This window comes from Geospiza fortis, unplaced genomic scaffold, assembly GCF_000277835.1.
Source record: "Geospiza fortis unplaced genomic scaffold, GeoFor_1.0 scaffold461, whole genome shotgun sequence".
NCBI lineage: Eukaryota > Metazoa > Chordata > Aves > Passeriformes > Thraupidae > Geospiza > Geospiza fortis.
Window position 1 is genome coordinate 39,506 of NW_005054463.1, and position 9,875 is coordinate 49,380.

The 9,875-nt window shown below is 45.6% G+C and overlaps 2 protein-coding genes across 2 annotated transcripts in view; one reads left to right on the forward strand and one right to left on the reverse strand.

Annotated features, from left to right (window-relative positions):
* Positions 1-6: 6 nt before the first annotated feature.
* Positions 7-2,053, forward strand: RPE (ribulose-5-phosphate-3-epimerase). Its single transcript, XM_005427954.3, has 4 exons — positions 7-152; positions 720-854; positions 996-1,082; positions 1,496-2,053. The coding sequence occupies exons 1-4, from the start codon at positions 15-17 to the stop codon at positions 1,616-1,618; spliced, it is 483 nt and encodes a 160-aa protein (XP_005428011.1). The 5' UTR covers positions 7-14; the 3' UTR covers positions 1,619-2,053.
* A 3,278-nt stretch (positions 2,054-5,331) lies between these two features.
* KANSL1L (KAT8 regulatory NSL complex subunit 1 like) overlaps positions 5,332-9,875 on the reverse strand; it is a 54,937-nt gene continuing 50,393 nt past the window's right edge. Inside the window, exons 12-15 of the mRNA XM_031062775.1 lie at positions 9,279-9,391; positions 7,644-7,797; positions 6,822-7,066; positions 5,332-6,670 (exon numbers count right to left, since the gene is read on the reverse strand). Of these exons, the coding sequence (XP_030918635.1) occupies positions 6,562-6,670; positions 6,822-7,066; positions 7,644-7,797; positions 9,279-9,391 (621 nt within the window). The 3' untranslated portion in view covers positions 5,332-6,561. The remainder of the gene's footprint in view (positions 6,671-6,821; positions 7,067-7,643; positions 7,798-9,278; positions 9,392-9,875) is intronic.

Consider the following 9,875-nt stretch of genomic DNA (forward strand, 5'->3'; position numbering starts at 1 on the left):
CTCCTCTTCCAGACATGCACATGATGGTGGCCGCGCCTGAGCAGTGGGTGAAGCCCATGGCAGTGGCTGGTGCAAACCAGTACACCTTCCATCTAGAAGCGACGGACAATCCCGGGGCATTGATAAAGGACATTCGGGAGAATGGCATGAAGGTGAGAGGAATGCACACCCTGTATACTTAGATCTGCTTAACTAACAGCTGCCTTGCTGGCAGGTTCTCTGTGGTGAGCAGTGATCGGAGCTGAGGGAGCCTGCAGCTGTGTCAGAGGAGGTTTGGGCTGGATGGCAGGAAAAGGTTCTTACCCAGAGGGTGCTCGGGCACTGGGCAGGCTCCCCAGGGAATGGTCACAGTCCCAAGGCTCCAGGAGTGTTAGGACAAGGCTCTGAGTCACAGGGTGAGATTGGTGGGGTGTCTGTGCAGGGCCAGGAGTTGGCCTCGATGAGCCTTGTAGGTCCCTTCCACTCAAGGTATTTTGATTCCACGATTTTATGGAAAACTCATTGTTGCCACTTCAGGTGGTCTAGGATTGGCACATGCAGCCCAAACACACTGTGCATGAAGTGTCTTCAATTTTAGTGAAGAAAATCTGGAATTTTTAAACGAAGAAGCCTGTTCTTCCTGCCATTACACAGTTGTGTAATTACTTCCTAGGAATCTGTACTGATCTCAGGCCAGTCTTGCCCTGACGTGCACATGGATTTGGCTTCCCTTCCTGCAGGTTGGCTTGGCCATCAAGCCTGGCACTACAGTTGAACACTTGGCGCCTTGGGCCAATCAGATAGACATGGCTTTGGTGATGACAGTAGAACCTGGGTTCGGAGGACAGAAATTTATGGAAGACATGATGCCAAAGGTAAACTGTGTTTCTCTTTTATTATTTATTGAGCTAAAAGCTAATTAACAGTAGTGAGTGGTGAAGTTGATAAACCTTTTCTAGATGTATGAGAAGTTGTAGAGTGACAGCTCAGTGCTCAGCCTTTTATCTTTTCCTCAGGTTCAGTGGCTCAGGACACAGTTTCCCTCCTTGGATATAGAAGTGGATGGAGGAGTGGGTCCTGATACTATCCATAAATGTGCAGAGGTAAGAGGTTGCAGCATTCTCAGTCACTGTGCTCAGAGACTTATCAACTCCCAGAAAATAAAGCTTAAGAAATATTTTTCATTTTCAGAGGGAACCGTAAAACACATTTAATATCAAAATCTTTTTGAGGTCTAATTTTGTGCTTTTTTAAAAATAGTGGCTATTGAAGCCTCCCCTAAGCTAAAGAAGTTTGTTTCTTTTACGTTGGTGTAAATAGAAGCAGTGTGATGAAGAAATTGTATATTTGGGGATTTCAGCTGTGTTTTCTGAACTTGATTTGGGGTTGCAGTTAGGGGGATGTCCCCTGTGTCCCACCTGCTTGCACAGCAGCCCAGAATTCCCATCTCCAGTGCTCTCCAGGCAGGATGTAGGCTGTGTTCCACGTGACTGAGCAGTGTTTGCTGTCCCCCCAGGCAGGAGCCAACATGATTGTGTCTGGCAGTGCTATCATGAAGAGCGCAGACCCCAGGTCTGTGATCAACCTGCTCAGGAACGTGTGCTCAGAGGCAGCCCAGAAGCGCAGCCTGGACCGATGAGACCTCCCCAGCCGTGTTCCAGAAGCTCTGGCCATGCAGGAGAGCCCTTTTCTCCTGCATAAGCAGGGGCTGGATGAACACCAACTACAAAAACTTCTTGCTGCTGAACAGAGGAAGCATTCCTTCACTGCAGTGAAGCAAGCAGCAGTGGGAACTGTTCTGGCTGTCTTTCAGGGTTGGAAATGCAATGGTTTGAACCTGTCTCTTGATTTTGTGGAGGCTAATTTTGTGGCACAGCCTCTATGCTGGCTGGATTGAACTACAGTCAGTTTGTTGCTTGCTAGAAGAGTGTAGCATCACCACAAGAATCTCTCTTGTGGAAGACTCTTAATCAAACTGCCTTTTGCTGTCTGTATTTTGTCATTTGATCTGTGCATTCCTACAAAACTTTTTCCACTACTGCATTAAACACCCCTTCCTTGGTGTGTTAAGTTCTTGAAGCTGACTGTTATAAATAAGTGGGTTTAGGAGTAAGTTTAGGGAAAAGGCAGCTTAAGAGGGCTGAGGGAATCTCAGTGATGGTAGAAATGTTCCTGTCCTTTGCTTCTATTGCATTGAAAGTACTTGGCTTATAGAAATCCAGCATCAGGTAAGTCAGTGCAGCATCTTTACCAGATCACAGAGTGGGGACTATCTCCTCACTTACCTTTCAAATAGCCAATTAAGACAGCTGTGTCTGAAATTCCTGCAAGTGATGGAATTCCTCAGAAGAATGTTGCTTTAATACTCTTCAGGTAAGTAAAAAGCTTTTTCTTGCTGCACAATCTCCTTGGTTGGTACATGTGTCTGAGTAAAGGATTAAGATGGTAACATGCAGAAAGGGTAGCTGCTGAAGACATGTGTAGATTGACATGCTTGGAGGTGGGTCTGTAGAGCAGCTTGTGGAACCAAACAGTCATCAGTCCTTCAGTTTGCTGTGTGCACAGGCCTGGCCTGGTTGGGCACATGAAAGGTGAATAACAGTGCACTGGAGGAAGACTGAGCAGGCCATTTTTAGGCAGACCTGTTTCCCATGGCTCTAATTAGCATTGCTGGCTCTTAAATATGTGATGGTATTCTGTGTGGCATTTTTCCCTTAAGTTGCAATGACAGAAGGGTTGCAGACAGTCTGCTGCCTTGGGGGCCGGGCCAGGAGGCTCAGCAGCTTCCACAGGGTCAGAGTCAGGTTTGCTCTCTTTGCAGCAGCACTGGGCAGGTGTCACCCAGCAGTGCCAGGGCTGGTTCAGACACTCTACAGGAGTATCTCAAATTGCTGAACTGCCACGTTTTTTCTGTGTGGTTAATTGTGGTTTAGGTGAACAAAAGTTGCTTCCTTTTTCCACTTGCAACCCCATTTGGGAACTAGCACAAGAAAAATGGAGTTGTGTGGACCTGCTGTACTGAGAGATAGTTCAGAAGAGGTTTGCCAAAAGCAAGCTTGGCCATGAAGGCTGTAGTCCCAAGGGCTGTTAGAGCAGCTTATCCATGCTTCTGGAAACAACCAGTGCGGAGTTTAGTGTATGCATGGACAAACAGTCATGGCTCTGGTAGATAAATGCAGGCTGGACAGCCACCAGCTGAAATGAAAATGCTAGTTCAGGATGTGGAGTGGCTTTTCATGCTGTTGAAAGCAGTAGGACAACAGCTGTACTGTACTAACCTCCTGCAGTTGAGTGTAAGCTGGATTGAAAGGATAATGAAGCTATTTCTGCTTTTTTCCTAATTAATTTGGGGGTGACATCCAAGTCGTGCTAGTTAATTGATGGTATGTCTTCTGTTCATAGGTTGTAGCCATTTTGTAATTGTTTTGAGGATGGTAAGGATGCATTGACTCTTGGGTTAGGAGTCCTGTAGAAGAGATGCTACACTCACAAAGTAAAATTACTTAATTGCTTCTGTCTGAATCCATTCAAGTGGGTTTATGCAGGTGACTCCTGCTGCAACAGCTTTTACACATCTGAGGTTAAATCTGTTAGTGACCATGTCGAAGAAATCACAGTGATGACTGATACTTGTTCTTTAATGCTTAAGACTGTTCCAGTTTCTCACCTGTATCCATTTACTGAAGGGATCTCTCTGGGGCCTGTTTAGGCCTGTCCTGTGCTCAGTGACCAGCCTTGAGTCCCAGGACTGCAACTGAGCGTGACCTGAAAACCCAGAGAGCTGCTTGCAGGGTCTCCCCAGGGCTGAACAAAGCCCAGGCCCGTGAGATGTTGCAATCCTCTGATAAGGTTTCAGCAGTAAGGGAGAGCACAGCCTGCTATATTGAGGCATGTGCTCTAGAGCACAGGTCTGTCTGCACTGGAAAACAGGATGAAAACAACATGGACAGAGCCAAGTCACACTGGGCTTGCACACATGCTGCACAGGGTGGTACAGCCCACAGCCCTGAGGGAGATAAAACACTGCAGGAGACGCACACAGAAGTTAGTTTTAATAGGGTTTAAAAATTCTTAGTTGTACTTACATGCCATTAAGATCCTGGATGCAGAGATGAAGCATTTTAAACCCTCATAGCAGCAGGAAGCAGAACATAAGTGGTGTTAAAAAAAATGCCTCAATTGAACATGGTAAATAAAGCACATGGAAAATGGCTTTGTGCAGCTGCAGACAGCCACAGTGTGCTGTCACATCCACAGTGTGCTGCCACAGCCACAGTGTGCTGCCAGATCCACAGTGTGCTGCTACAGCCACAGTGTGCTGTCACATCCACAGTGTGCTGCCACAGCCACAGTGTGCTGTCACAGCCACAGTGTGCTGCCAGATCCACAGTGTGCTGCTACAGCCACAGTGTGCTGTCAGGCCTGGCCAGCTGAGGCAGTTGCTGGAGAAAAGGTTTCTGCAGTGAGTGCACTGGGGTAATGACCAAATAGACATTTATTTTGCTTCTGTCTTGGGCCTGCTCAGCTTTTCTCTAACTGGCCTTTTTATTGCTGTCTCATCAAGCAATAGCAAATTCCCACAAGGGCTGCCAAGAACATAGAAGGGATGCAGCTGACAGGGTTTCCCTTGCTCAGACCACTCTGCAGTGGGCAAGGAACCCAGCAGCTGCTTTAGCCCACACCAGGCTGAGCCTGCAGCCACACAATGGTCTGGCACTGCAGCTAGGACCTGAACTGCACTGCAGGGATGCTCCGCAGGCCCCCAGGCTAACCAGACTGGGATAACCCAGCTCCTCTGACATAGGGAGTCCTTGGCCTCCTTTTAACACCCTTGTGTTTCCACCCTCCAGTAAAGAAAACCCCTCCTGTAACAGACTGGATTGTGTTTCCACTTCCTGGCAGCACTTTCAGGACAAGGAAGGCAGCAGGCCTGGCTGGCTGGTTACTTGGGGTGTCCCCTCTCCTGAAGTGCAGGAGTTCCTCCCTCTGCCCCAGGGATCAGACAACACAACAAACCCATACCTGACAACAAAGCTGGGTGAGAGCTGGTCAGATCAGGCTTCCTAAGGAGTACCTAGGGATGTGGAAAAGACCTGCAAAACATCTGAGACACTGACCTTTGAGAAAGTTCTTCCTGGAAGCAGGTGCACATGCAGGGCAAGAGAGAGGGCAGCACACACCTCTGTACTGAGGCACTGAGGGGGCCTTGGCCTCACAGGCTAAGTGCAGCATCAGTACCACAGCAAAGCTGCAGTGGGTCTGCAAGCCAAACAGAGCTCCATGCCAAGAGGAAGTATTGCTGCTACTTCCTCACTTCTAAAAACCCATCAAATTCAGACTATATACAACATATATAGAAATAACTTTTAATTAAAAAACCAACCTTGCATCAAAGATTATTGTATCAGACATTGAGGCAAGATTCAAGTTTAAGACAAACCAGTGTTAAAAAAGTGTTTAAAAAAATAATCAGAATGTGCAATAAACTACAATGTAGCAATAGGATGTAGTGTTGAAACTTTACTGAACTGTTTTCATATGCCCAGTGTGTATTTTCTGTCATTTTGACCAAAAAAAAAAATTGACACTAAAACTGGGTCGTCTGTCCAGTGCCATTCCAGATATTACACATGGAAGAAAACTGCACAAAAAACAGAGACTCCTATTAAATTGCCTTCAACTGTCCTACACAGAAAAACTCCCTGTTGATGGATTACACCTACATTCAATGTTTAATCTTTGTTAATACCTCTTGGGATTGCAGATACATTCCAAGCTATGCTATTCAGATGCAAGTTTAAACAACTTGCAATTGTTTTCTCACTGTGCATGCACTGGGAAATGAGAAATCTATCCAAAATCACAATGGAAAGCTTTGGGGCTTTTTTTTTATTGCTCTTCAAGATATCAATCATCTTTTCCTTTCCAGCTAGTCACCAAATGTTGGCATACTTACGAGACTCTTACAAGGCACTGTACAGAAATTGGAACAAGACTTTAACATATTAAAGCAAAGTATTATGAGCCTCATTAGCTACTGAAGGACTAAGGAAATAAGATGATCCAAACCACAACATTCCATGGGCTGTGTCACTGATTTGGCTCCACCCCTCTCTCCTCCTGTCTCTCCCTCCCCACAGGCCTGAAGCAGAGATCCTGCTTCCCCCGTGTCAGATACACTGACTGTGGCAATGCTGTGGCTACCTCTGCCTTATTGCTTGAGGATTTCACCATGAAACATGCCATGGCACTACTGAGAGCCATGACAAGCTAGATGCAAGGCTTCCAGATGCCCTGGCTTGAAGTGCTGGTTCTCACCTCCCCTGACCTCACACGGGCAGAGACAGGTTTCTGCCCTATGGTCATGCCACACAGGAGAATAATCTGAGGCTAATGCTTATCCCCACTATTTTCAAGTAGTTTTTCTGTGTTCAGTTGAAGTTGTTGGATAAGGTAGACAGCATCTTCTGCTGCACCAAAGTCCACTAGAACCAGATATGCATTTGAAAACAAACAAACAGAAAAGGATGATTATTGACAAATGTGGCAATATGACAACAGAAAGTGAATGGTGCCAGCAATTTATGTGCGCCCACTCCCGACATTGGGAATATTAGACTTCCAGCTTGAAATAATTACTTTCTCTTGGGGTTCAGGAAGAAGAAAGTGTTGTCTTTGGGATTTATCCTGCCTGTTACAAAGCAAGAAAGAAAATATATTATACGCAGCTAACATAAAGGTTTTGAATTGTGCTGTCATATGCTGTGTGAACGAGAGATTTTACCTTACACTTCTCTCCACCTTAACTGGCTTTCTTAATGAACCACATTATTCCCTGTCACCTTTGTTTCCTTGTACTGTTGCTTCCCAGGCAAATGCTTTTGCAGTCTTCTGACTCTTGGGTAGATTGTTTTCTTGGTGCACAGCCATTGTCTGGCACAGCAGTGGGTGTGCCTGGAGTGCAGGAAGAGTTGCTGAGGAAAGTTGCACTTGACATTTCAGTCTGATTCGTTACTTGATCTTGGCACAGTAAAGCTTCTACCTCTTCATCATTTAGTGGAAAAACTCGAAGTTCCCACAGCCCAGACTGAAAGGAAGCAGAAGAGTAGGAGTGAGGGTGAAAAAAGAGTATAGAGGATAAAAAGGGATTTCAGTTGAGTCTGAACTGATTAACTGTGTGCAGAATCATGTGCTATCAAGTAACAAACGAGTGTCTTTCTTTACAGTGTTTGCAGGGCTCTTCAGATAAAGAATACAACACTGCCAGGCACCAAGATGTAAGCTGGCTGCATAAGGGTTTGAAGTAATAATAGACCTACCCTTGAACAGGCAAGGAAACTCTTTTCCACAGTGCCAGACCATCAGGATGCCTGACCCTCTAATGACCAGGCCTGTCTGGAACCTTGGCCAACACCCCTGAAAAAAACCCCAGCCTGAGCCCAGTCCTATATTTGCCTCGAAAACATGTGCCATGTGTACTGAGCAATGGAACTTGTTGACAGATCTGGGGTTAATTTACAAAGTTCTAAGCAGGAGTGCTATGTTCAGCGCACATTAAGGTGATAGCCTGAGATTCTGATCAATGAGACAGGAGAATATCCTCAGGTTTCTTTGCTGTCACTGCAGAACTGACTAGAGCTGGAAGCTATTGGAAGCTCACTCACCTTCTCTTCCTGGCTCTCCCTGCCGAGTGGTGCCATCCCTGAACACACAGAGCTGTGGGTTTCCAAAGCTGGCTCAGGAGCAGGGTCAGCAGTGCAGTGGTCTTTCTGCACCACGTCCTGGCTGTGTCGAGCATCAGCATTTTTGCTGTAAGATCTAGTGCAGAATTAGAAATGAGTTTTAAGAGCTACTCGCTGACCTTTCACATTGCCATGAGCAGTTCACATTTTCTTTACAAAGTGTTCAGTTTCTCCATACATGGTACTTCCATTCTGCTTGCTTAAACCAAAAGAGCAGAGGAAAACAGGTGTGGTTCTTGACCTTGTTGGCTGGAGCCAAAGCAAAGCACTGTGTGGAGGAACTAAGTGGATAAAATGGGTGGGACAGGCACACTCTGGCTGCAGACAGCTAGTGACTGTGTCTTGCTCCACATGCTCACCAGAACTGTGATTTTGGACAAAAAAAATCAGTGAGCCACAGGCTGTTCCACTCAGGAGAGCAGCCTTACCCACAGGAGCCCGTGGGGTCCAAGCTGCAGTGTCAGCACTGTGCCAAGTGCAACTCAAGAGACAAGTCCTTGGGCTCTCCCTTACCATTTCTGCTCTGGACTCAAGTGCAAAGCAATCAAAAATGTGAGATTAAAAATTCTGACCTCACGTTTAACAGAGATTTAAACTAGGTATAAAATAGTGGCATGCATCTGAAATGCCAGGTGGCAGCTTGACCTTGCTCATGTCAGTGAGCAGTTTACTTCTGAATTCAGGCAGCACTAAGATTTTACCAAAGAGTTCAGTTTCAAAAGTAAGGTATATGCAGGACATTTTATTTTTCAGTACACTTTCTAAAGCTGGGAGGTTTTATGTTCAAAATTGCTTAAAATAAAGTTCCTCAATATGACTTAGCTCTATTTTTATCCTGCATTAAAGAACCTATTTTTGACTATTTATTCCTAGTATCATGGTTCACTTTCAGACAAGAGTAGACACAAGCATATGATAAACACCAGTAAAAGTTATTCCAACATTTATAGGCTGCTTTTTGCCCTGGCAGACTGTAAAGTGATTTATGGGAACCATTTTTTCAGGGCCAAACTGCAGATGCAGCTTTACAATGTTTATTCTGATATACACTACTACTTTGTGCAGGACTTTTAGTGGTTATATTTAAATCTGATGAGTTCTGCACCAAATGGCAAGCCTGTGAGAAAGAAAGTCATTGTGTGAATGGTTCAAAGTGTAAGGCCCCTGGCACAGCCCAGGACCCTTCAGTAACACATCTCTGTGTTGAAACACCATGGAGATTCATCTGAGTCAGGTGAGTGAAGAAGGACTTATGATACACACTGGGTGGCCAAAGCCATAGTAACTGGGAGTGGCACAGTCTAGCAGAGCTCTGTGTTCAGAGAGGGAGATTTGTTTAGTAATGCCAGATCACTAACATGCCCAATTTTTGAGTATGCATGCCTCAGCACTGCCTTCCCTTACCACCCACAAAGTTCAACATACCTGCTACTGTCCCTGATGAGTTAATTAATGAATGCCCTCATTTCCAAACTCCTGTGCCAGCATTTCTGCCACTGCTGTACAACAACCCCACCAGATTCAATAGAAGGCTCTGATCAAAGCCAATACACCTGCCTGCTGTTCCTCCTGGGCCAGCGGCTCTGCTCCCACAGCGACCACCGGGCGCGCTCCCGCTCCTCGTACTTGGTGTGGCGCAGGGAAAAGGCTTTGTCTGATAGGTCTTCTACCTGTGGGGAGACACAGGAGAGCTGTCAGTGTCAGCAGCACTCAAACAACACCAGCCAGCATTATACATACCAGTATTATACATAATTCTGCAAAGGTCCATTCAACAAACAAGTGCTTTCACTACAAAGGCACATTTACACACATTCACTTTATGAGAGCTCTGGTGTATGGGATGCTGTCATTTCAGCTTTATTTCTTTACAGGTCTGTGGTTGATCTGAATGGATATAATAGTTATATCCCTGCCATGCAACTAACACATTTTTCACTGTGGTGAGAGGCAGAAAATTTAGAGGACGAGTATTGATTTGCAAATCAAGGCAGTGTTAAAAGTACGTAATAAAGACAAGCAAAAATTCCAACAGTTTCCAGAGACTGCTTTAGAAGGAAGCTAGGAGGCAGCAGGATTTGTCAGGTGCTCTTTAAGCACTGAGAAATAGGTTTGAGATCATCAAGGACTTTGGTAACTGCACAGAGAGGAACT

Coding starts and splice junctions, on each gene's coding strand:
- RPE (XM_005427954.3), top strand. CDS start 15: ATGCACATGATGGTGGCCGCGCCTGAGCAGTGGGTGAAGCCCATGGCA. Junction 153..719: donor TTCGGGAGAATGGCATGAAG/GTGAGAGGAATG, acceptor CCCTTCCTGCAG/GTTGGCTTGGCCATCAAGCC. Junction 1,083..1,495: donor CTATCCATAAATGTGCAGAG/GTAAGAGGTTGC, acceptor CTGTCCCCCCAG/GCAGGAGCCAACATGATTGT.